The sequence below is a fragment of the Manis javanica genome, chromosome 11 (assembly GCF_040802235.1).
Source record: "Manis javanica isolate MJ-LG chromosome 11, MJ_LKY, whole genome shotgun sequence".
In the NCBI taxonomy this organism is placed as follows: Eukaryota; Metazoa; Chordata; class Mammalia; order Pholidota; family Manidae; genus Manis; species Manis javanica.
Genome location: NC_133166.1, coordinates 67,083,775 through 67,109,103, shown reverse-complemented (window position 1 = coordinate 67,109,103; position 25,329 = coordinate 67,083,775). Strand labels below are relative to the sequence as shown.

General features: G+C 52.3%; 2 protein-coding genes across 9 annotated transcripts; one reads left to right on the top strand and one right to left on the bottom strand.

Annotated features, from left to right (window-relative positions):
- Nucleotides 1–2,631: 2,631 nt before the first annotated feature.
- Nucleotides 2,632–8,297, top strand: PSMC3 (proteasome 26S subunit, ATPase 3). 2 transcript variants are annotated; one of them, XM_017640363.3, is made up of 12 exons: nucleotides 2,634–2,880; nucleotides 3,077–3,160; nucleotides 3,777–3,902; nucleotides 4,320–4,424; nucleotides 4,536–4,598; nucleotides 4,864–5,001; nucleotides 5,455–5,598; nucleotides 5,688–5,836; nucleotides 6,611–6,707; nucleotides 6,925–7,070; nucleotides 7,859–7,940; nucleotides 8,119–8,297. In XM_017640363.3, the coding sequence occupies exons 1-12, from the start codon at nucleotides 2,854–2,856 to the stop codon at nucleotides 8,227–8,229; spliced, it is 1,272 nt and encodes a 423-aa protein (XP_017495852.1). In that variant the 5' UTR covers nucleotides 2,634–2,853; the 3' UTR covers nucleotides 8,230–8,297. The 2 variants fall into 2 exon arrangements, with proteins under 2 accessions (XP_073072646.1, XP_017495852.1); XM_073216545.1 differs by lacking the exon at nucleotides 3,077–3,160 and having other exon boundaries at nucleotides 2,632–2,880.
- Nucleotides 3,146–18,353, bottom strand: SLC39A13 (solute carrier family 39 member 13). 7 transcript variants are annotated; one of them, XR_005060736.2, is made up of 10 exons: nucleotides 17,979–18,352; nucleotides 16,216–16,524; nucleotides 14,297–14,410; nucleotides 13,889–14,013; nucleotides 13,402–13,506; nucleotides 13,200–13,289; nucleotides 12,438–12,488; nucleotides 11,999–12,127; nucleotides 11,731–11,830; nucleotides 3,146–3,283 (listed from the first exon to the last, which is right to left on the bottom strand). XR_005060736.2 is itself a non-coding variant. In XM_037016081.2 (10 exons), the coding sequence occupies exons 2-10, from the start codon at nucleotides 16,514–16,516 to the stop codon at nucleotides 3,253–3,255; spliced, it is 1,050 nt and encodes a 349-aa protein (XP_036871976.1). In that variant the 5' UTR covers nucleotides 16,517–16,524; nucleotides 17,979–18,352; the 3' UTR covers nucleotides 3,146–3,252. The 7 variants fall into 7 exon arrangements, 4 of the variants coding, with proteins under 4 accessions (XP_036871976.1, XP_017495851.1, XP_017495850.1 ...); XM_037016081.2 differs by having other exon boundaries at nucleotides 11,995–12,127; XR_005060735.2 differs by lacking the exon at nucleotides 3,146–3,283 and adding an exon at nucleotides 10,433–11,499.
- Nucleotides 18,354–25,329: the final 6,976 nt, after the last annotated feature.

Here is a 25,329-nt window from a genome sequence, read left to right as displayed (position 1 = left end):
AGAAAACCTTCAAGCAGGCTTTCCTTGTTTTCTTTTGTTTTTTGAGGGAGTGGGGGGTACCATAATTAGATCTGGTTTTGTAAAGATATCTCTGGCTACTCTGTGGAGAGCAGGTTAGAGATGAGTGGCTCTCATCCGACCTGATGCTGAGGCAGAGAAACATCTGCTTTTCTACAATTCTCAAAGCCCTCTCACATCCACCCTGCTTACTCCACACCACATTGTCTGTGCTGGGCACTAGTGCCTCTGCATTTCCCACATGGAGAAATGGAGACAAGGGAGGAGACGAGACTTGCCCAGGGTCACATGGCAGAGCTGGGCTCTGCCCTCTCTGTACCTAGCCCCACCCACAGGAGTTCAGGATTGAGAGGGGTTGTTCAGCCTTTCCTGACTCTTCCTAGCTGCAGCCTCTCCTCATGCAGCATCTTGGCTCCCTGCCCCACCTTGTTATAGGCCCACGTATGCATCTTCTCTCGAGAGGCCAATGTTAGGATCAACCTCAATCCCCCCCAAGGACATGCTCTGCCCCTAGGCTCTCAGCTCCCTGCTTGGACTGACCTCCTGGTACTTCCTTGATCCCCTTGAGCAGCCTGAACCTTCATGAACTGTTCTCCTTTTTCTCCTATTTTTCCCAAGACGTCCCTACTCCTGGGCCCTCAAGATAATCTCTCCCTGCCATTCTGGCCTGTCATTCATTCTCTAAGCCTAAGAAAGGTCCTTAAAATGCCACATGGGCCAATCCTCCACCCTTTTCAGGAGTCTTGTCTGTTACATTTCACCACGTGGTGGCCCCACCTTTGCCTTCCCTTTTCTTCTGATGGAGAGCTCACTACTTCCTGGGGCACCCTCTTATATTTCAATAAGAATTTGGATTTAAGAATTGACTGAAATAAGTCTCTCTAATCCCTGTTGCTAGAGTTCTTGGATACACTGAGGCTGAGTCCGGCTGTCTTCCTTGACTGCTTTTTGGATGTGAAAGTAGCTGCCATCTTGTCTGCTTATTTTGTCTCAGTAGCAGGCTACTTTCATCAGTACCTGCTATTAAAAGAGAAATAGAGCCATATACCATTTTCAAGGCAGTAAAGAAAGATTTTATCCAGTATTATTGCAATAGGGGAAAGACGCTTCAATTATAGACCCCAGTTCAATTCCAAATACAGCAAAGACAGCTGGGCATTTGTAGTCAATAAGCAGAGGGAGGGGGTCATCAAATGGAAAATTACTAAAATGATTAGTCAAGGGTAGGGGGATTCTTGCTAAACTAACCTAACAGTATTCTTACTAAGGAAGGGCAGGCCAAGGATTTATATATCAAAGGTGGGGATAAGAAACTTGATCAAATATCAAGGATTATCAGGTATCAAAGGAGTGGGGGAAGTCTCAATAAACTGACTTGGCAGGATTCTTACAAAACCTGGGTTAAACACAGAACAGGGCCCAAGGACAAGACCTGGTAGAAAAGAGGGCTTAGAGGAGCCTGTCTAAAGTTTGGTCAGATACTGCCATGACCCATCACAGGTCCAGGCTGGAGGCTTGCTAAACATATACCTGTTTTATTGGGGGTCTTCAAATGTGGGCCCCAGAATAGGGCCCACCTGCATTAGGTGTGGTGGGACCAGCACAGACAGGACAGCAACTTCCCAAACTGGCCTTCTTGACTCCTGTCAGGCAACTCTGAAAAGAGTGAATTTGGGGTCAGCAGTCCCAGTCCTGACACTGACTCACTGAACAGCCTTGTGCAAGTCACTTAACCTCTCTGATCCTCCACATCCTTATCTAAAGTTGAAACACCTTATTCAATCTGTCCACTGAGCTGCGCTGTTGAGGGGATGGAATAAATGTTACTCTCAAAGGTGCCTTTGACTGCCCGAATTAGCAGGGGCTAATGCTGTTATCTAAAGAAATAAGTACCTGCCTTAAACTGTGTTCCATGAAAACCACGACAGATTTTCACCAGGTTTAGGGGTGATTCGTGACGTTTTGACTTAAAATGTAAACTATGTGGCCTCCACGAAGTTCATTCAAGGGGGCCCTGGGCCTCACCGGAGAGTGATAAACACCGTCCAGGGCACCCAGAACACAAGTACAACATATGAGTCTCATATCCAAAGTGATCTGGCCTATTCAGTGAGATGAGAAGAAAACTATTACAGACATGAGTCATAATGTTTTTAATGGTAGAGACTGTTGTCAATTGAGCTCTTCCTACGTGGGCAGTTCTGTTACGCCGGCTCCGAAGTTAGTAGCAGAAGCACTCTCTTTAAAACGGGTTAATAATTCTCTCCAGTAACCCTGGGTGGCTAGCCTGTATTTAAATAATAAGAGGGCAGCCTGAGGTGTCATACCCCCTTTTCTTTGGCCCTTTGCACACGGCTAGCGTATGTTGTCTATGTTTGGGAGACAGGGCCATTGCGTGAATCCCCGAATTCCTAGCTGGGCCACATTCTGAGGTTCAGTCTCCTTGGAAAGCGCCCTCCCAGTTTACCTGCCAGATTAAGACTCCTACATCTCCCAGGGTCCCTCGAAGGGCCCAGCTTCCTCTTCCGGTTTTACATTTAGGCCCTGCCCTGCTGCGCACTCGCCTCTCGCGCTCGGCTTAAATATTTCAGTAAAGGGGCGGGTCCTGTGACCCGGCTGCGTCTTTTGAAACAGAGAAGCAGTTTCGCTGTGCCAACTCGCTATAGCTAATTCGGTAGTCAGGACTTGGAGAGAAGATCCGCCAGTAGTCAAGAGCAGGCATTAGAAAAGACAGTATTAATCTCTCGCCGGCTCCTGCTCAGTTCGGTCTTTGGTCTTATCTAGAGAGTGAATCTGCTGCCGAAATTCGAGAATCCAGTGACTCGGCAGCAGAAGATGGCGACCGTGTGGGATGAGGCTGAGGTGAGCGCTGGGAGAGCTGGGGGTCCTGGAGCTGGGGCCAGTGAGGAGACGCCCTTGGCAGGAGGGGAGGAGGTTGCTGGAGATCCAAATCTGCTCTGTTCCTGGGGTCGGGGCGTCTTGGTATGAGGACAAGGTTAGACGGGGAAATTAGAGTTTGTGAGTGGACTCTCAGAGAACGCGGGATTTTTTTTAACAGCAAGATGGCATCGGGGAGGAGGTGCTCAAGATGTCCACAGAAGAAATCATCCAGCGCACGCGGCTGCTGGACAGTGAGATCAAGGTGGGCTTACTGCCCCAGTTGCAGATAGTGAAGCCACCAGAGGGCAGGCCCTGGCGATCCTAGCGGCCAGTCTCATGTCATTCTTGGCCTCTCTAGGGTAGGCAGAGGACCCGTGGCTTCCTCCTTGGATCGGGGAAAAAGAAAAGAAAACTAAGCCATAAAAGGGACAAAAGGAGGGTCAGGGTGTTGGGAGACCAGGTCTGAGAAGGGAAATCATTAGACCACCTTTCCAAATGGGATCCTTAAGTTTTACTCGTGAATCCTTCTTTTAAGAAATCCCCATTTTACAGGTGAGGAAACTGAGGCTCAGAGTGTTTTTTGTTATGGTAAAAATATCCAGCTCTTATTAAGAGGCAGAACCCCAAAGCTATATTTGCTTGACTCAAAGTCCTGCTCTTTTTCCTCTACTATAACTACTTCACCAGGAAGTTTCTAAACTGGCCTGTTCTGACTTTTGCTGGGTGTGAACACAAGCTCAGCTTTCAGAGAACCATGGAGCTTTAGAGAATGGATGTGGGAGGGTCCTCTGGGCAACCTGGACTTCACCAATTACAGGGGTCTAGGGTAAGCTGAGCCAAGGCAGAACATTTGCTTCCATTAACTCTCATTCCCCCAGATCATGAAGAGCGAAGTGTTGCGAGTCACCCATGAACTCCAGGCCATGAAGGACAAGATCAAAGAGAACAGTGAGAAAATCAAAGTGAACAAGACCCTACCGTACCTTGTCTCTAACGTCATTGAGGTGTGTGTGTATGTGGAGGGGAAGAGGGGGTCAGGGTCAGTGGAACTTGAAGACAGCCTGTGATGCGGCCATTGGGAAAAGAGCGGGTGGAAGTTTTGAGGCTCAAATTGCATGTTAGACCTACACCTCCTAGGGCCCCCTCCCTGAGGATATATAGGGCCTGAAAAGGCCTCAGAAGCCTCACATATCTCCTCTTCTGCTAGGGGGTAGATGGACTCTGTGCAGAGAAACAACACCTAGACAGAGATGCTATCAATTCCCTGGCTTACCAACTGTACCTTTACTGGTCTGATCTGAGGAATGAGGTGGGGATGCCAGCCCAGCAACTGTTGGGATTGTCTTGGCCCCAGATGCACTGGACTGTGGAGAACTCAAGGAGCTGAGAGGGCCTGTTGACCTGAGCTTTTCCCTTTCCAGCTTCTGGATGTTGATCCCAATGACCAGGAGGAGGATGGTGCCAATATTGACCTGGACTCCCAGAGGAAGGGCAAATGTGCGGTGATCAAAACCTCTACACGACAGGTGAGGCTGGCTCTGCAACAGAACCAAAGAAGCTGAGGGGTGGATGTGGACCTGGCTAGAGAGCCCTTCTGAGGGCAGGAACTGAGTTTGTACCTGCAATCCTTCCTACAGACATACTTCCTGCCAGTGATTGGGCTGGTGGATGCTGAGAAGCTGAAGCCAGGGGACTTGGTGGTGAGTAATGTCCCTGAGCCCAGGCGTGGCTTTTTTAGTGAGATTTCTCCCCCTGACTAGCTGAGCCTCTGCCCCAGGCCCATGTGAATATTGGCCCTGAATCATGGCAGAGCAGCCTAGAAAGTCAAAACTTGTCTACCTACTCTTTGATTCTTGTGTCGCCCAGTCCCACATCTTTCCTTTCACTCTACAGACACCTGAAACCCAGCCAATTAGTTAGGCATTGAGCTGGGACAAATCTGAAGGCTTCGTGCTGTGTCCTCAGGGTGTGAACAAAGACTCCTATCTGATCCTGGAGACCCTGCCCACAGAGTACGACTCACGGGTGAAAGCCATGGAGGTGGATGAGAGGCCCACAGAGCAATACAGTGACATTGGAGGCCTGGACAAGCAGATTCAGGAGGTGAGGGAGACATGGCAGCCACAAGCAGCCTTGTCAGCCTTTTGTGTTTTAAACTTCATTGGCCAGAGCACTTCCCACAATGTGTCTCTTATCCTCATAGCATCCTAAGGAGGCATGGAGGGTACTGTGTCACAGTTTAGGAAACGGGGGTCCAGAGAGATTTAAATGACTTGTCCAGGGGCACAGGAGAGTAGGGCTAGAGCCAGGACTGGGACTCAAGTCTTCTTTGTTGTTGTTGCCCCAGTGCCTTTCTACTAAATCCTGCTGTTCCTGGAGAGACTGTAGCCAGCCTTCATGGGAGTCAGCATTTTGTGTTCTTTTGATGTGGGGGAAAGAGAGGGCAATGGCCCTGAATTGGAGTAGAGGGTTGCAGATTGGGGCTGATGCCATTGAAAGTTGGCTGTAGGAGCCTTTAGGGCTTCTCTCTCCACACTCAGGACTTCTTTCTGGCAGCTGGTGGAGGCCATTGTCTTGCCGATGAACCACAAAGAGAAGTTCGAGAACTTGGGGATCCAGCCTCCAAAGGGGGTGCTGATGTATGGGCCCCCAGGCACGGGGAAGACCCTGCTGGCCCGAGCCTGTGCCGCGCAGACCAAGGTGAGTCCTGGGAGGGGTAGGGGGGAAACAGGCTCATAAGGGCCTCTCGTGGTACCTTTGACCTGATTATACCACACTTTGCCCCCCAGGCTACCTTTCTGAAGCTGGCTGGCCCTCAGCTGGTGCAGATGTTCATTGGGGATGGTGCCAAGCTGGTCCGGGATGCCTTTGCTCTGGCCAAGGAGAAAGCTCCGTCTATCATCTTCATTGATGAGCTGGATGCCATCGGCACCAAGCGGTAAGGGAGTGCTGACTGCCGTCTTTTTCCTGGCTATCTATTCTCTCTCAGCTGCCAGCATGTTATTTTCAAAACCTGGTCATTTCACTCACAGGCACCCACAGTCCCTCACACAAGTAGATCCCACTTAAAACCCTTCATGGACGTCTCCATTGCTTCCTGGGATAAATGCTGCCTTGACCATGGACTGCAAGAACTTCCTGTGTGGCTGCCCTTAGAGCTCTCTGGCCTCATCCTAGACCCACCCTCACCTCCCCCTTTCCTCTGGACTTCCTCCACAGCATCTCCTGGGTTTGCAGGCCTATTCTGACTCTGGTGGGAGCGATTTCACACCTGCTATTCCCTTTCTGGAATGTTTTTCCTTTTCCCCATTCTCATTGGTTGGTTGCTGAGCCAGTATGATTTCAGCCTTTACCTCTCTGCCCAAGAGACATTTTTTTCAGGGATTCCTGCCTGGGTTCCCTCTTACGTTCCAAGTCTGGACTGGACCCTGTATTTCTAAGCTTTAGCTCAGTTTGCAGTGGCACATTCATGGGAGGCCAGCGCAGGTAGTGGCTGGTTTGCTCACCATTTTACCCTTATCCTGGCACCTGATCCCAAGAGCCTCTCCAGTCTGTGACACCTTTTCTGTGCCAGTTCCTAGGCTGGGGTTCCAAGTTGAGGGAGACATTTCCCTGTCTGCATAGGCTGGGTTGGGCTTCTGGTGGGTAGAGGAGGGGAGGGCTGTGCCTGAGTTGCGGCCTCACCGTCTCTTGGGCCTCCTGCGTGGCCCAGCTTTGACAGTGAGAAGGCTGGGGACCGGGAGGTACAGAGGACGATGCTGGAGCTTCTGAACCAGTTGGATGGGTTCCAGCCCAACACCCAAGTAAAGGTGAGCATTGTTGTGACTATACACATAGGGTTTAGAGGTCAGGGGACCTTCTCAGTCACCTAGCTGCTGCAGCTAGAATTAGAATTGGGGCCTGTCTTTAATGCCCCATGCTGTTTGACCCAGACCTCAGGCTGCCTCACTGTCTGTCACGGCCATGACTGTTGTCTGTCTGTGAACCCCATCCTCAGTTCAAGTTACTGCTTCCCCCTTTGCTCAGGTAATTGCAGCCACTAACAGGGTGGACATCCTGGACCCTGCCCTGCTCCGCTCAGGCCGCCTGGACCGCAAGATCGAGTTCCCGATGCCCAATGAGGAGGCCCGGGCCAGAATCATGCAGATCCATTCCAGAAAGATGAATGTCAGGTGAACAAGGACATGAGCAAGGCATTGAGACCTGAAGGGGCAGCAGCCGAGTGGTCTGTTTTCTTTGTGCTGCGCTTTCCCAGGATTCTTAACATCCTTTCCCTCCCTATTCAAACACAGCACTGTTCCACATGCCAGCCTCCATTTCTCCTCTGAGGCCTGAGGTAGAATCTTGCTGGGGCTTCATTCTGGGGGCTCTGTTCCTTAGATTCCACCCGCCTCCCTCCTCCCCTGTGATCTGAAGGTTCACAGGCTAGAGGCCCTCACTCCCACCCCAGCAAGTGATCAAAGCCCAATACGTCCCAAGGGGAATTCAGCCAGGGGCCAGATGGACTGGGTTCAGATCTTTGTGACCTTCAGTAGGTGGCATAACCTCTCTAAGCCTGAGTTTCTTACCTGGGACTTGGGGATAATGGAACCGATCTCATGGGGTTGTGGCAATGTCATGTGCAGTGCTTGGCACACGAATCCAGTAAGTGGCAACAGTGCTGCTGTGGTGACGCAGGGCCTCTGCTACTTGGGGGAGGGGAGAGATGCTCATCCTTTGTCTCCACAACTTCCTGCTCCCCTGCCTCAGACTGAATCAGTAAGGATAGAGCTCAAGAGACAGAAGGAACCTGCTTTCACTACCTCCTTTCTACATCTTGTTAATGAGAAGAGAGCAAGACACAGTAGGAAGGGGTCTTGCCTATGATCACAGGGCGAGTTGATTTCACTTCTTGACAGGGGAGTATGGGAAGGTATACCCTCCTCATAAATAACCCTGTGGTGTTTGTCCTCTTCCTCAGTCCTGATGTGAACTACGAGGAGCTGGCCCGCTGTACGGATGATTTTAATGGGGCCCAGTGCAAGGCTGTGTGTGTGGAGGCGGTGAGTGATAGAGTGGGGTTGGGGGGGGGGCTTTGTGCCTTCTTGTCCCCTTCCCTGGATAGGATGGGCATTTGGCTGGCGGACACTGCTGAGGGCAAGAGGCTGAGAAGGTCAAGGCCTTTGGGAGCTGGGCCAAAGGTATGGAAAGCACCCTTGAGCTTGTCCATTCTGGGTGCAGGGCATGATTGCACTGCGCAGGGGCGCCACGGAGCTCACTCACGAGGACTACATGGAGGGCATCCTGGAGGTGCAGGCCAAGAAAAAAGCCAACCTGCAGTACTACGCCTAGGGTGCCCTCCACCCCTGCTCCTTGGTGTCCTACTTTTTCAAATTCGTAATAAAAGATGGTTTCCAGTCTCTGCCACTGTCTTTCTCACCATACCTGGGCTCTGGGGGTTAGAGTGGGGGCATATGCGTGAGGTGCCTTCCCCAGGTGCCGCTGCATAGAAACCTGAGACAGCCAAGGGCCTCAAACCACTTGTCAGGGCGGGACCCTCTGGGAGGACAGGAGCGAGCTGTAGCTGTTGCCTGGGGTGTTCCGGGATCTCACCACGGGCCTCCCAACCCCTCTCCCCACACTGTGTCCCACCTCGCTGGGCATTAAAAGAGGTTGCAACCCTGCAGTTCTGGAGTGGGGCCTGAATAGAAGCCAGCCTTGCCCTTTCTTCATTTTGGTGTCCTGACCCTCCTCCATGCTTCCTTGTAAAGCAGGCTCTGGGTCTTTGCTCCTTGAAACTTCTCCCTAAATTCCTGGCTCTTTACCTCATATTGTCCACATGTCCCCATTAACTCTTTTGACCCATTTTATGACTGAAAAATGAACCTTGAGAAGGATCCAGCAAGAGCCCTTCTAGGCCTGATTGTTGGTCCCACTCCCTGTAAGGCTACATATACTGTCAGTTTACTTCAGGATCTAGCTGGTGTTGTGTCCACTAACCTTATGGCTCCCCAACATGGCGCCTGACCTGGTGTGGTTCACTAGTCACTGAGGGCTCACTCTGGGCCGTGTGCCACACAGGTCCTGAGCATAATTTACCCAGTTTTCTCAGTAACCACCAATAGGATATCCCCATTTTATAGATTCATTTAAGCAACTGGAGAAAGACTACACAACTGTTAGATGACATTGCTGGGACTCAAACCCAGGTCTGAGAAAAAAAGCTTAATAAACATCAGCTTTTACCAGTGGCTTTGGCAGCCCCTTGAATGGCCTTTAAGAACTTTTATCCCACTGCCCTCTGGCAAAAGCCGCTACACTGTCCTTTTCCCGTCCCCTTCCCCAAGTGGACGTGTTCACAGTGAGCTACCAACTGCATCAGTCTATCTAGAGGACTTAGCTCCTTCCTAGTTTTGACTCTTAACTTTCTAGTCCCACTGCCTCCAGGCCACCTTCCCAAATGTCCTGGTGCCACCTGCATGGCTCCTTTGCAATCCCATCGACTTCCCACCCTCTACCAGCCTCTGAAGTGTGTCTGGTTTTTGTCCCCTGCCCTGCAATAAGCTTCCTCCACTTAAGCATTCCTTGTTCCCCCTTCTAACCAGTTAGGACATTCACCTGGCTGTGGCGCCATCCCATACCTTGGCTTCTTCATCTGTAAATGGGGCTCCACTGCCTCCCTCAGGGGCTAAGTGCCCTGACAGCAAGCATGTGCATCTGTCACCTGTCAGGTGCTCACCAGAGGCAGCATCCCCAGTGCTGCCAAGGGGAGGGTGGGGGCTGGCAGGGCAGCCCTGGGTTTCTTCCCTGGTTCTCTCCGAACCAGGCTCGCTGAGTCCTGGATTCACCCCCATGAAGCAGATCTCTTTGCTGTAGGTTACTGAGTCAGGGCCAGGCACTCCCAGTGGAGGATGTAGTTGACCTGGGCTCATAGCTTCTGTGCTAAATCGCATGCTGCTGTCAAGCCAGTGGCCTGTTGAAGATGGCCCTGCTTGGCTTGGAGAGGAGTGGGACTCTGCCCCATTCTAAGAGCGCTGTGGGGAAGCAGTGCCCTTACCCCCACCCCCACCATGCCTGATAGGAGGGAGGAGGTGAGGGTGTGGGGTTTAGAGTATTTTCTGTATTTCTTTTCTTTTCTAATGAAAAATAATTTTATTGAGGCCAAACCTGGAGATGACTTTGTAGGTGCAGTTCCTTCGCTTGGTTAAATTGTTACTCAGGAGGCAGGCTGGAGAAAAGCCCCTGGCTCAGAGGACAACCAATGGGGGTAACATGGGCTACAACAGCATATTCAGAGTGACTTGTATTATTGGGATAAAAGCTAACAACAAAACAAGCCAGGGAAACTGAAATGCTCTACCCTGTTCTGAGATGCACTGCAAGGATAATAATTAAGAGATGAGCACTGAGAAGGGCTAGGAGGTGGGGATGACTGAGGAGAGCAACTAGTGGCTAGCCAGAGCGGGGTCTCCAGAGCAGCTGACCTGGCTGAAGCATAGGGTGCCCTGAAAGGCCCCTGGCCATGGACTCTGGTATGCAGAACAGAGGCAGCCAGTTTGTATTTAATATTTATTTGCACCTTTATCTATAGAATAGGTATTTACAGATACAAACAGAACCAGAGCAAAACTGCTGTAAAAGCTTTCAGACTCTCTTCATGGCCACTTCTCAAAACGTCCACAGTTGGGCAGCAAGGCTGAAGCCTGGCTGTGGAGTGGGCCAGCTGAGTACCTGGGCGTCGGCCAAGGGAAATAGCTGGGGATTATGGCTTTAGCATTCTCCAAGAGCACATTCCTGAGTGATGATGGCCAGGAGCCCTCCCACCCCTACCTTACCCCCACCCAAAGGGACAGGAAAAGGGGCCCAAGCAGGGGTGGCAGCTGCGGCTCATCCTCCCTGCCCTAGGTCGCTTCCTGGACCCTGCTGCCATGAGCATCCCTGAGCTGGACCACGGGGCCTCTGTCCAGGAGCTGCATGCTGCCTTGCAGGCTGCTGTCTGGCAGCTGGAGGTGGCAAGAGCTGCTGGTGCTCCCAGGGAGCAGGAGCTGGCCCAGGGCGGGAGGGCTACCAGAAGGAAAAGGTTTTAGCAACTCCCAGCTCCATGCTGGGCCAGGTATGGCTCCATGAACCCCTGCCCCTCCTTTCTTTGGTTTTCAAGCTGCCAAAGAACACAGCAGAGAGAAGGCGCCCCAGCCTTGGCCCCTAGGCTGCCAGGTCATGACCAGTGGGGTTCATCTCAGGCGAGGGACCCATGAGGCCCCAGGGGGTGACCATTGCGGGGCTTCCTGCAGCCCTAGGCTCCTTGGGCCATGCTCACTGCCCCTGGGGTCCTGGTGGGGAGAAGCCTCTGCTTGGGACCAATGCTGCTGTTCCTCATTGCTCACTCTGGGAAGTGCAAGGTGACAGGGTAGCAAGGAGAGAAGCCACAGTGTGGCCAGGGATGGGCGCGGGCATCAGGCTCTGGGCCCAGAGCATGAGGGATCACAGTGTCGGTCTCACACATCTCTGGTCACACCTGCACACACACAGACACTCTCCTCTCATCTGGTTGGAGGTGCACTCTCTTAGACTCTGGTTCTCTGCCGCACAGATGGTCACAGAGTGAATCCGGGCCTCTTATCACTGTGTGGGGTGAACCGTTGGGTGGTCACTCCACGAAGAGTGAGAACATCACCATCGCCACTATGCCAGCGCAGAGCAGCAGCACCTGCTGTAGGGAGCGCCTGTGGGGGTAGGCGGGGCTCAGAGGGGCACTAGGAAGGCGCTAGGGGGATGCTGATGGGGCGGGGGGCATAGTGCCTCCTCCTCGATCCCTAAGGGCTCTAAGGATGGCAGTCCCAGTGTGCTACTCACCATGGGTCATCTTCCTCCAAGAGGTCAGGCAGCACATTCACCAGGGCAATGTAGAGAAAGCCCCCAGAGGTGAAGGGCAGGATCCAGGTCACAGTCTCCTCTGCCAAGGAAAGAGGAGTCCCAGTTGGCTAGGAGCCCCGAGGAGACATGTGCAGTTCACTGCATCCCCTCCCGCAGGGTTGACTGGAGGCGGGACCCAGCCTGGACACCAGGGGCAAGCATCTGTGCCCTTTGGCTGGGGCCCTCTACCCACCACGCCCATACCTACTCCCTTGGGGGACTGTGTACAGATGGCGAAGCAGGCACCCAGCAGGCCCCCCAGTGCCGTCGAGAGCTGCAGCTTGGCTGCGCTCCATCTGTCAAAGCCGGCTCGGAGCAGGATGGCAAAGTCGCCCACCTGAGGGGAGGTCCAGATGATCATTCTGGGCTTCAGTGGAGCCAGGCCCCCTGAACACCTCGGATATGGACATGAGCACCAAGTCCCCTGCACCAGCCCTGTCACTGAGCCCCCCAGCCCACATTCCCCCTTGTCTGGGACCCCAGGCCCAAGGAGGCTAGAGCAAAGCTGAGATGGTGGCTGCCACCTGGTGGGCTGAGCAGTTCCAAGCCTCAGAAGTCCAGCCCTCAAGCCTGCCACTGGTGGGCAGTCCCATCCCAAATCCCTCCCCCAGGCTCCACACCCACAATGCTGACCCTCTGGCACTAACCTCATGGGGGATCTCATGCAGGAGGATGGCCATGGTGGTCAGGAGCCCAATCTGCAGGGAGTAGAGTCTGTGGGAGTCTGTACCAAGGGCCAGGGCACCCACTTCTCCACTTATTCTACAAATATTTACTCTGAGTGCTCTGGCCAGGTAATGTTTGGCTATTAGAAATATAGCAGCAAATGAAAAAGACAAGAAAACTGCCTTCATGAAGCTGATGATCTGGAGGGGAGAGGCAGGCACTGAATAAACATGAATAACAGCGTGATTACACACTGTGCCAGGTGCTGGGGGAAAAGGATATGTGCCATGGGCCATGAGTAATGCGGGCCTCTTTAAGGAAGTACGTTTAAGTAGAGGCCTGAAGGATGAGGAGCCAGTGGTTCAAAGAGTGGAAGGAAGAACATTTCAGGCAGACGAAATAGTGTGATTTGGAGGTGATGACAGGGAAAGAACTCAGCCAGGTCAAGAGTAGGCAAACAACTGGGGCCAGAGCATAGAGGGCAGAGGAAGGAGGTGGGAGAGAAGCATCTAAAACCAGGCAGAGGCATGTGGACCCAATAAGGAGTGTTCACAGCAAGGAGAATAGACTAGTGGTTTGGAACAAAAGAAGGCTGAGTGGCAGGAGTCCTGGGGGCTTAGATAAGGGTGTTGGTGATGGAGGGACAGGAAGGAGATAGACTGGAGACCTGTTTTGAAGGCAGAGCCAACAGGCACCATTTTCACTAGAACTGCTTGGGTCCCACCTTCCCCAACCCCACTCACCTTCTTGCTCACAAGGAAGCTGGCAGCCACAGCAAGCCCATGAGTGAAGTTGTCTATGGTGTTGGCCAGGAGGTTAAGATAGCCACTGACCTGGGTGAAGGGAGAGTAAGCCAGGCTGAGCTGAAAAGGCAGGGCTGAGCTGGGCTTGCCACTTGGGGTGGGGGTGGCTGTAGGAGGAGGGGGCCCTGAGTGGGCCACTCACTTTGATGCTCCGGACCACAGCACTCACGCCAGTTTCTGCAGCTGGCTGGGCCAGATAGTGGCCTCCATTGAGCACGGCAGCAGCAGCTGGGTCTTTGCTGGAGGCCTAGGGCCGGGAGGAGGGAGAGGTGACATTAGATGCCCCTCACTTGGCCAGGGTACACACAGAAGGGGATTGATGGAAAAACAGAAGGGAAATAGCCCTTTTATCTGGCTAGGCTTCTGACTGCTCAATCACCCAGGTGCCCCTAAACTCCACAGACCATCAGCCTCTCACGCCACCATCACTATCAGTCTGTAAGAACAAGCTATAGCAGGGGCTGATGCCTCACTCTCCAGATCCTTCCAAACAAGCTGGCCCAGCCTCCCAGAGCTCCCAGGAAAGGTCAGGAGACCCTCTTTTCAGGGTTCAACTCAGAGCTTAGGCCTCCCTGGCACCACTACAGAACAGAGGCTGACCTCTCCAGGTCCTGGGATCTGGGACTCACCTGGCTGGTCTCCTCCTCCTCCTTGCTGTCCAGGAGCATCTTCTCCAGCGCCAGGAAGGTCAGAAAGCCAGTGATGACCCACAGCCCCAGCTGCTGCTGCTGCTGAAGGCTCTGCCCCTTGCCACCTGCAGGGGGCAGTACCGACACAGGAGGAGGACCATCTGGAATGGGTCCTAGTCCAGGGCAGTGACAGGGCAAGGGGGCCAGGACTGGCCAGTGGGGCAGCTGGGCCCCAGGAACTCCCACAGGAGCCAGGGTGCTGGGACCAGGACAAGTCCCCTGGCAGATGCACGGCACCCCTCTCCTGGTCATTCTGGCAGAGCAGGCAGGGCCTAGGCCATTGCAGGCATGGGTGCAGCTCCCCTCCAGCCCCCCACCCTTCTGCTCCCGGCCTGTGGCCTCACTCACCAGGGCTGGTGCTGCACGTGTAGGCCCACGCCTCAGGCAGCAAGTGGAGAAACACGTTGCCCAAGAGGCCCCCCAAGGCAAAGCTGAGCAGCTGCTTCAGGCGCTGGGCCCCAGCTACAAGGTAGAGATGGGGCGCCTGGGGCCGACCCATCAGAGTCTACCCCACCCAGTTCAATGGGCTCTGTTTTTCTCAATCAGACTGTAAGCCTCCAGAAGGCTGGATGGGGGCTGCTGTCCTTCCTAGGTCCCCAGGCCCAGCAAGGGCTAGGTGTTCAGCAGGAATACACAACTGCTAGATGACTGTGGAGCCTCTACTGCTTCATGGTTAAGAGATGGGCTTTGAAGCCCAACAGGTTTCAGCTCTCCATCATCTCCACCAGCTGATGACCTTGGGCAGAGTACTTCTGGGACTCTGTTTCCCCATTTGTAAATCGGGATAATTATATCGATCCAATAGGGATTTTGTGAGAATTACAAGACCGTATCCATAGCAAGTCCTCACTAAATGGGAACTTTTTCAGCTACTGTACTGTCAGAAAAGTGGCAGATTTGGGGACTTTGGCAGACTTGCAGCATCCACAGTTGGTAGTGCCCTGAGAGGCCATGTCCAAACCCTTTGTTTGATAGAGAAATTGAGGCCCAGAGGCAGCTTGGTGGGGGTTATGGAGGATCCCATGGGAAGCTGCTACTCCCAGGCTGTGTGACTTTAGGCTGGTCAAAGAACCTCTCTGTGCCTGTACCATCCCACTGGTAAAATGGAGCTAATAATCCAAGTCCTCCCTGCACTGACCCGACAAGGATGCCATGAAGAGCTGAGATGATAGGATGCACAGACATGACAGCAGGGACCCAAGAGGGCTCCGTTCACAGCTGTGGTGCCAACCCGCAGCCCAGCACCTGGCATAGATGTGTTCATAACCATCTGCTGGATGAACAGTTTCCAAGCCTGGAGGCAGTACAAGCCCCTGGGGCACTCATTTCAAACAGATTCCTGGAGCCCTGGTCCAGACCTTGGGTGTCACACTCTTGGGTGAGGATAGCCACTGACCTGGGTGAAGGGAGAGTAAGCCAGGCTGAGCTGGAAAGGCAGGGCTGAGCTGGGCTTGCCACTTGGGGTGGGGGTGGCTGTAAGAGGAGGGGACCCTGAGTGGGCCACTCACTTTGATGCTCCGGACCACGGCACTCCTCATCTGACGTTGTGTATTTTTCATTATGACATGGCATTTGTGAACAGACATGCACACGGTGTGACAGAAATGCCAAGGAAGAACCTGCACACCGGCCTGTGTGCTGCTCGAGAGGTCCCCTTCCCAAAGGCGGGCCTGCAGCCAGCCTCCCACATATTCCTGAATAAGGCCAGCCAGGGCCCTCAGTCTGAGGGTTCTTTTGCAGCATAAGCAGAGACTGAAGGGAGAGGTGACACTCTGCTGGCCCCTGCATATGTACCCAGCACAGGGCCCGTGAATAGTAGCCCTTTTCCTACACCAGGCAGTCCTCTGAGTGCTTTACCAATATTAGTTCATTAAATCTTCTCAACAGTGCCAATGAAGTAGATACTATTATCATCCCCATTGTTAAGGTTGGGTGCTGGAGGCAGAATGAAGTTAAGTAGTTTGCCCAGTGCCACCCAGCTGGTAAGTGGCAGAGCCAGGATCTGAGCCCAGGCAGCCTATCTGTACTGCTTCTAGGTAAATGTTTGTTGACTTTTATTCTTTCAGAATAAATGAACCCATGTACACACGAAGACAAGTGAACATGGCATACCCCAGTCTCAGAGGACCAAGGTGAGAAACTGTATTCTGTCCCCTCCTTCACCTCAGACACACTGTAACCCGGGATGTGAGACCTTGTTCTCCCAGGAAGAAAGCATGTTTGCCCTGCTGCTGGCCACCCTTGGGCACCAGAGGAGGGGCACCCACCTTCTGAGTGCAGCGTGGCCCCCATCTCCAGGGGAATGATGAGCAGTGGGAAAACCCCGCTGAGCCCCACCATGAGGGAGCCCAGGAGGGAGCAGATCCAGGTATCCAGCCTCTCCCCACTCAGCAGGGTCCCCCAGGATTCACTTTCCTTGTTGTCCAGGTGACATGCTGTGGCAGCCCCCCAGCTCCAGAGGGCCTGCTGGGAACCCCCAGTCCCTCCTAGGAGCTCCAGGGCAAGAGCAGTGAGGAAGAGGAGCCTCTGGCCCGTCATGCCACAACAGGGGCAGGGGCATCCAGGCATGCCACGTGCTGAAAAACACAAAGGCCACTGACGTGAGCTGCCACCCTTGGCTGCACACCTGCTTAGGAAACGTGGCATCTTAACCCTCCTCCCACTACAAGTGGCCATGGCATCCGCCCTCCTGCTTGGCGTGCCCGGGGCCTCTGAGGACCCAAATGATGGGTGCACAAAGTGAAGAAGCTCTGCTTCTTCAAACCCCACTCCCAAATCCACACATTTTTTCCTTCTGAGCCAGCTCCAGACTGTGTGTCAGCATGTCTGCCTGAGGCTAAACTTTCCCTAACGACAGGGTGAGGCCCTGGCTAGGCTCCCCTTAGCCACCGGCAGGCCCGGCCCAATGGGGTGCTTGGCTGCCAGAGGAGGCTTGGCCACCAGGATGTGCTCCAGCGAATACGTTCCAGGGACTGAGGCCAGCACTCTCTAGCTTGATGGGTGACATTATGAGGCATAGGTGGGGAAACTAAGAAGCTGAGCCAGGACAGGAACATCAGAACTTCTTCCTAGGAAATGAGCCCCATATCCCTGTGGCATGGAGACAGACAGGATGTGGGACTGAAGAGAAAGGAACCCTCAGTTAGGGGCTGCCTGACAGATGTGCAGAGTACAGGCTTTGGAGACCTGCTGTGAACTTTGTGCTCTGGCTTACACCTGTTTCACACTGGAGGCAAGTCCCTGAAGTCCCTTCTCAGAACCTCAGTTTCCGTGTCTATAGGATGAAGTTAAGTATTGCCTCCCTCACACAGTTGTGAAGATGAGATGAGCTTGCTGATGCAGGTGAACGTGTCTGGTGTGGAGGAGGAGGCAGACAGAGGAGGCCTGGAGCTCTAGACGGCAGGAATGTGCCCAGCTGGGGTGATCCACAAGACGTGGATGTGAGTCAACCAAAAGAGAAGTTCAATCGGGAAACTCAGGCAGCAGGTTTAAATGTGGTTCGCCCTGCCTCATGCTGGCTGTGACCTTGAGCTGGTGACATCCCTGCCTCAGTTTTCTCATCCCCTGATGGAGATGGGAAGAGTGGAAAGCCACTGCTTCTGGAGGTAGAAAAGATGCCCCTTGTAGGATCTCCAGGCCTTAACAGGAGACCCAGATGAAATCAAAGGCAGGACTGGGCCAGGCCATACTTGAAGGCTGAGGTAGGTCACATAGAGGTGAGGGGACCACTGGTCTGAGAGAGGTGAAGGGGGTACGGAAAGTCGGAGAGAGAGAAGGGACAAAGCAAGAGAGAATCAAGAGTGAGAGAGCTCTGTAGCTCTACAGAGAGTGGGAGGGAAGAACATGAAGGGGCACAGCAGGAGGAAATGGGGAGCGACGAGTGAGGCGACAGGAGAGAAAACCCACAGAAGTTTAATGCCTGGGCTCTGGGCGAGAGGCCCACGTCTGACCAAGACAAGCCCGGCCGGGATGCGGGGATCGAGCGGGTCCCAGCCCGGGCTCTGGCCCTGGAGGTCGGGTGGTAACTCACCGTGCGGCAGCGGTAGCGCTCCGAGCTGTCCCGGCCATCCAGCTGCGAAACCGCGCCCCGCCCCGGGCCTGCCCCACCCGGCCCGGCTGCCCGGCTGCCCGGCTGCCCGGCCCCCGGCCCGGAGCCGCCCTCGGCGCGCGGCCACGTCACACGGGACCTCTCCGGAACCCGACGCACAGCGCAACGCGGGATCGGTGGGAGAGGCGGCCTCAGCGCGCTTCCGCCTGGAGGCCGTAGGGGACACGGCCGGCCGGCGCACTTCCGCTCGGGCGAACCGAGCGGAAGTGGGAGCTCCAAGGGCACCGCGCTCAGCCCGGGCAGGGTCCAGAGGCGGAGGCTCCGCAGGGACAGCGAGCGGCTGGTGGCTGGGCTTGCGGGTTTGGCGGCCGTTTCCTTTGCCTGTCTGTAGTCCCGGCTGCAGCCGCACGGGGGCGCGCTCGGCCGCCAGACAGCACAGCCTCAGGGCGGGTGGCTTGGCTGCACCGCTCCAGCTCTGAGTCAGCGGGGCTTGGCATCTCCATGAACAAGGGAAAGGGGAAGTGCCTGCCGCAGGGAGGGGCCTAGCCCCGGGAACCTCAGAAGAGGGAATTTTATTCTTACTCATCGAATTATTTTTATGCCTTGGTTTTTCACTAGGAACCTCAGGCCTTTGTCTCCAGGGCTTGTAACCCTTTGGGGTCCAAAACACGGTGGCTTGACAGTGCCGCTCCGTTCAGAACTCCATAACTGAGGGAGCAAGGACTCTGTGCTCCCCTCACCTAGAGGAAGCTAGCTAGGCCTGACCTCTGACTAGGGCAGCAAGTAAAAGCATTATTGTTATAACTGCAATTAATTAAACACCAACTACGGCCATTCACTCTATTTGCATTATCTTCCTGAATTCTTATTCTAGCCCGTTGAGGTGGGTAGTGTTAGTTCAGGGTCACATAGTGGTGCAAATGACAGAGTCAGGATTCAAACCTGGTGCCCTTGAGCCCAGAGCATGTGACAGCACCTCTCACTTCTAGGGTCCTGCCTGGCATTTCCATTTGACATCCATCCCTGAGAGTCAGGCTGGGCTGTATAATTTTCAGGAAGGTGCACATGGGTACTCACTCTGGAAGAGACTGTGACAGGGTGTTCTCCAAGCCTCTGATTCTTTAGCTGCCTTCTGTGTAGCACCCTTCATCTCTCCTGTGCTACTCTCGCCTTCTGGGGGCTTTGAGGGTACATGCAACTCTCCTATGCTGCATCTGGTGTAGTGGCCCACCTCATGCTTCAATGTCTGCTCTTCCTAGACCCCAACTCCTTCCAGGTGGGATCAACTCTGAAAGCCCCCTGTCAGCCCCACCCCCCAGGTTCACAGGTCTGCCAGGACATCTTCCTGTGCCCCTTGCTGAGTTCTGAAGTGGAAACCCATGGTTGGTTTCTCTGCAAAGGGAGGAAGACGCTCAAGGATGCTGCTCTGAGATCTCTAAGATGCACCCCCCCATACCCTGTATGCAAATCACTCCATCATATGCAAAGCACTTCACAATATACAGATGATTTCACAATAACACAGTCAAGGTTCCCGCCTCTGGGGGCTGAGGGCTGCTGGCCACCAGCAAGGGGATGGGTAAGACCCAGCCAGAAACGCCACTTGCTGCTTTCTCACTGCTCTTTCCTATCACCTGACCTGTAATTTCCACCATCAACCTCCCTAATGGATTAAAGAAACAAGCACATAAAGGGTGGGAATGGGACTCTAGAACGTGACCACGAGCAAAGACACAGTAGATGGAATAAAGTGTGGCTGTTAAAGGCATGAATTAGATCTTCTTAGAGGCTTCCAGGTATATACAAGTAGGGAAGAGAGATGCAGAAGGAGTTATTTAATATGATCCACTATTAACAATGAACTAGCAGAAAGAGAATTCAGTAAAACAATTCCATTCACAGTTGCATCAAAAAGAATAAAATACCTAGGAATAAACCTAACCAAGAAAGTGAAAGATGTATACTCTGAAAACTACAAGACACTCATGAGAGAAATTAAAGAAGATACCAATAAATGGAAAAACATCCGTGCTCATGGATAGGAAAAATTAGTATTGTCAAATTGGCCATCCTGCCTAAAGCAATCTACAGATTCAATGCAATTCCTATCAAAATACCAACAGCATTCTTCAACGAACTAGAGCAAATCATTCTAAAATTCATATGGAACCACAAAAGACCCTGAATAGCCAAAGCAATCCTGAGAAGGAAGAATAAAGCAGGAGGAATTGACTTCAAGCTCTACTACAAAGCCACAGTAATCAAGACAATTTGGTACTGGCACAAGAACAGACCCACAGACCAATAGAACAGACCAGAGAGCCCAGATATGAACCAAACCATATATGGCAATTAATATACAAGAAAGGAGCCATGGACATACAATGGGGAAATGACAGCCTCTTCAACAGCTGGTGTTGGCAAAACTGGACAGCTACATGCAAGAGAATGAAACTGAATCATTGTCTAACCCCATACACAAAAGTAAACTGAAAATGGATCAAAGACCTGAATGTAAGTCATGAAATTATAAAACTTTTAAAAGACAATGTAGGCAAAAATCTCCTGAATATAAACATGAGCAACTTTTGCCTGAACGCATCTCCTTGGGCAAGGGAAACAAAAGCAAAAGTGAACAAGTGGGACTACATCATGCTGAAAACCTTCTGTACAGCAAAGGACACCATCAACGGAACAAAAAGGCATCCTACAGTATGGGAGAATATATTTCTAAATAACATATCTGACAAGGGGTTAACATCCAAAATATATAAAGAACTCACACACCTCAACACCCACAAAGCAAATAACCCAATTAAAAAATGGGTGGAGGATCTGAACAGACACTTCTCCAAAGAAGAAATTCAGACGGCCAACAGGCACGTGAAAAGATGCTCTACATCTCTAATTATCAGGGAAATGCAAATTAAAACCACAATGAGATATCACCTCTCAGCCTTTTATTCCTGAAGGTGGGACTGCCCCTAGGCCTGTTGATCAGACAGTGACTGGGAAACCAGACTGGCCTGGCAATGCCAGTGCTCTGTCAACCTTCCCCTTCCTCTGGCAGTGCAGGGCTAGAGGCTCTGGGGTAGGGGTGGATTCACATTCCTGCTGCTTCTAGAGTGTGGTCCTTTGTGAGAGACCAGGCCTTCTTTGCAGAGCTTTCTCTGGGGTGCAGCAGACAGGCAGTAATCTCTTGTGAAAAGGATCTGAGGTTTATGGCAGGGAGCGTCTTTCCCAAGGTCACAGCTGAAAAGAGTTGGAGCCAGGCACCCTAGGACCCTTCTCCCCAAACTGGACTTACCCCTCTGGAACCCTTAACCTTAACCCTTACTCAGGTTGTTCTTCCCTGAGCAGCTTTAGCTCCCTTATAAGTTTCTGGGATGCTTTTTTCCCTGAATCTCAAGCCCTGGTCAGATGATGTCTCAGTGATTCCACAGGGCCTCATCTTCCATGGGCAGCCCAGGTACAGCCAAGTCTCATACTTTCTGTCTGGCCTCTCTGCCTCTGTAATATCCATCGGAACCTTGGCAGGCTTGGCATGTTCTTCCACCATTTCTGTCAGTTGAAATCCAGCCCATATACTAGGCTGCCTCACCCCTGAAGCCTTCTGGATCTGTCCAGCCTGAAGGCCCTCAGTGTTGTGTGGTTTGGGGGCCCTTAGCTCTGAGGCTTGTATATACAGACCTCTCTCCAACTTCTCCCCACCCCATGTGACCTGCTAGAAAGGCAAGCTCTGGCCTATACACTAAATAAAAGTCTGTCCAAATGAGCATAATGTCTTCCTTTCTCTCTGTCCTACCTCAAGAGAACAAATGGGAATGAAATTCTTATACACTGTACACTATGATCTGAGCCTTTGCAGGGCCTTTTTTTAATGTGTTTATTGATATATTTGCTTCATTGTTTTCCCTCCCACATCCCATCTCCCTGCCTCTTTCTTGAGGTAACCTGAATTTTGTGACAATCGGTCCTTATTTTTTTTTAATGAAGAGTTTTCTCATAACTATGTATGCTGAGACCATATTCCATTCAATTTTGCTTCTTTGTAAGGAAAGGCAGAAAAGCTGCTGTATGGTTTTCTTTCATCTTATACACTGATTTTTATAATTGTTTTCATATAGGTCCTGCATAACTGTTAGTAAGTTTACTTATAGATATTTCACAGTGTGCAGTTATTTTGAATAGGATATTTCCCTTACAGTTTGAATGATTTACTGTAGTGCATAGGAAGGCAGATTATTATTATGTATTCTTTTGGTACCTGGCAAGCCAACTGCATTTTCTTACTGATTCTAATAATTTCTCAGTATTACTCTGGAGTCTTGACTATACTCTTAAGTCTTTGGGTGGATAATTGTGTATTTCCTAATAACAAAAGTAGTAGAAGTAACAAAAATTGTTGTTTGTAGAGATATGGTTGGGCTTGGTATGGAACTTCACAGGAATGGTATCTGTCTTCTGGGACTGGCTTTCTTAGTCAACAGCATAGTACCAAGATTCATTTGTGATATTGAGTGAAACTGGTGCATTTGCTTGCACTGCTGAACGATATGCCATGCTGTGAATGAATCTACTGTAATTTATCTATTCTTCTGTCAGTGGGCATTGAGTTATTTCCAGACGTTTGCTGTTCAGAACAGTGTAGCTTTGAATGTTTTTGTCCATGTCTCTTGCAACACATGCCAAAGTTTCTCTTGATTTTATGCCTAGAGTGGAGCTGCTGGGACTCAGTTCAACAAGATAAGGCCAGATTATTTTCACCAGTGGCTACATTGAGTTGTACTCTGACTAGCAAGGCATTGGAGATTCCGTGGCTCCACCTCTTCTCCAGCGCGTGGTACTGTCAGGCTAGCTAATTTTGGCCCTTCAAGTGACAGTAAAATAGTGTCTCATCTGTGGTCTTCATTTGTATTTCCCTCATCACCAATGAGCCTGAGCATCCCCCTTAGATGTTCATTGGACAAATGTGCTTCTTCTTTGGTAAAAATACCTGTTCATGTCTTTCATCTGTTTTTCTGTTGGATTACTTGTGTTTTGCCTGTGGATTTGCAAGAGTTCTTTATGTATCTTTGATGCTTACCCTTTGCAGATTGTAAGGCTTGTGGCTTGTGTGTGTGTGTGGGATGTCTCCTCCAATTTGTGGCTTGCCTTTCACTTTTTCTAAGGTGTCTTTACTTCTCTCTTCCCTCCCACACCTGTGCCAGGAACACCCATTGGCATTGCTAGTGTGTGTGTGTGTGTGTGTGTGTGTGTGTGTGTGTGTGTGTGTGTGTGGTCGAAGTCCCATGTCCCTCAACCCCATGTAGACCAACCACTGCTCCTGGGGCTTTTTGGTACTGTGCTCCTCTTCCCTCCCCGCCTCCCTCACAGATTTGGCTGAGGCCACTGGGTTTGGGGAGCCACTCTCAGGTTGGGGTGGACATGCCGGGGCAGAAAGGGCCTCACTGCGACGTGGCCCCCTGGCTCCCCCAGTTATTTATCACTTCCTGCTCCTCACCTGGGGGCCAGGCCCCTCTCTGCTCGGCTGGGCAGCCGTCCGCGGCAGCTCAGGAGCTCCCTGGGGGCGGGTGGCCGCGGGGGAGGTCCCTCCAAGCTGGCCCCTCCGGAGGTGGTGGCGGGGACCAGGCCTGTGGCAGGGCTGGGGTCGGAGGCGGAAGCTGCCTGAGCCGATAAGGGCCAAGGTCGGTCCTGCGGTGAGACAATGCACAATGCGGGATGCTGCCTCTTCCCTGGGCCTCTGCTGAGCGGCCCGCACCCACTGTCCTCACTCCTCCAACTCAGGGCTGGGCATCCTGGGCAAAGCCCCCAGGGAGCAGTGGGGGATGGGACTCCAGTCTGCTCTTTCAGTTCAAACCTCAGCTGGAAAATGGGGGTAGGAGGCTCCACTCACCTCTTAGAGCTGTGGGCAGAATGAACGCAGGCTGGTGAAATCCCTCTGAAGATTTGGGCCTTTTGTACAGGATGGGTATCCTCAGCTCCTCTCATTGGCCTTGCTGTACGCCTTGACTCTCCAGGCTTCATCACCATCATATAGTTGGGAAAGTGGGGGAGTCTCACTGAAAGTCACAGAGCCAATGAATACCAACAAGTGGGGAGGACAATGGAACTCTTTCCTCTGAACCCAGCCTGGGGACAGAGTTAGGTTTTGTGGAACCAGGTGCTTATACAATCTGAGGCTCTCTTTAAGAAAAAGATTACAAAATGCTGAAGCCTCTCCCAGGGCCTTGAAAGGAGCCTAAATAAGTGAACAGCTCAAGCCTAGCTTCTTGGCTTCCTGGCTCCACCCCGCAGGCCCCCGGAAGGGCTCACACCCCTCTGTAGAACGGGTGGGACACCTGGTTACAGGGTAGGATAGCCCAAGACATTCGGCAGGGAAACTGCTTGGAGGAGTCCTCATGCAGCTGGTCCCAAACACTTGCATCCCCAGGAAGCCATCCACAAACCCAGCGCAAGAGCAAGGGCAGCCAGGTATCTGGGGACTGCACCACAGCTGGACAGGGCCCGCCCCTCCAGTCCCATCCAGTCATGGTACAACTTGCCATTCAGGGCCTCTGATCCTGCGAGCTGGTGGCAGCCAAGGAGAATTCCTGGGAGAAAAGTAGGAGGGCCCCCTGTGGGGCTGCATAAGTGCATCTGACTTGGAGTCACACAGGCCTGGGAAGACTCCTTCACCTCAGTTTCCTCATCTATAAAATGAGAGTAATAATAGTACCTACTTGTCAGAACTGTTATAAGGCTTAAATGAGACCCTGCATGAAGAAGGATTGAGCTGCTGGCTATTAAAAAGAAATCTCCCTTCTGTGAAATCTCCAGGCCCAGGAGAGGCATTATTCTCTCCATTTTAGGATTAAGTTCACTTACCCAGGGGGTGGTCTCTCAATTGCAGAGATGAGACTGAAACCCCAGGAAGAATGTCCGTCGCCAATGCCCTGGTTCTAACCACCAGAGAATGCCGCACCCTTGGGCCTGTCTCCCCAGGGAATTAGTACCCCTGGGAGGTGTGCATGCCTGAGGCAGGGAGCCAAGGGGAGCATTTGGTTCAGGATACTGCTTGCTTTCCTGGATTTTATAATCTTTCTACTCTCATGGGCCCCTAAGGCTGGAATTTTTCCAACTCTGGCATCCTACAACCTGGACCAGGGGAAGCAAAAGACTGTTGATGGGGATGGAGCAGGGAAGTTGGGAATAGGCCAGGATCACCAGCCTGGGCAGCAGTCACACCCCAAAAGGCTTGAAGTCTCTTTTCAAACAAAGTGCTGCTTTGCCTCATGGTTTGCATAGGATTTCCACTGGGCCAGCACAGGCCTGAGTTTTCATATCAGAGCTG

Bases quoted from the DNA above. Each gene is read 5' to 3' on its own strand.
- PSMC3 (XM_017640363.3), top strand. From the start codon at position 2,854: ATGGCGACCGTGTGGGATGAGGCTGAG. The intron at 3,161-3,776 runs GTGGGCTTACTG...TCATTCCCCCAG, and splicing joins TGCTGGACAGTGAGATCAAG to ATCATGAAGAGCGAAGTGTT. The intron at 6,708-6,924 runs GTGAGCATTGTT...CCCTTTGCTCAG, and splicing joins AGCCCAACACCCAAGTAAAG to GTAATTGCAGCCACTAACAG.
- SLC39A13 (XM_017640361.3), bottom strand. From the start codon at position 16,516: ATGCCTGGATGCCCCTGCCCCTGTTGTGGCATGACGGGCCAGAGGCTC. The intron at 14,014-14,296 runs GTGAGTGAGGCC...TGCCCCCTGCAG, and splicing joins CACGTGCAGCACCAGCCCTG to GTGGCAAGGGGCAGAGCCTT. The intron at 12,128-12,437 runs GTTAGTGCCAGA...ACCTCCCCTCAG, and splicing joins TGCATGAGATCCCCCATGAG to GTGGGCGACTTTGCCATCCT.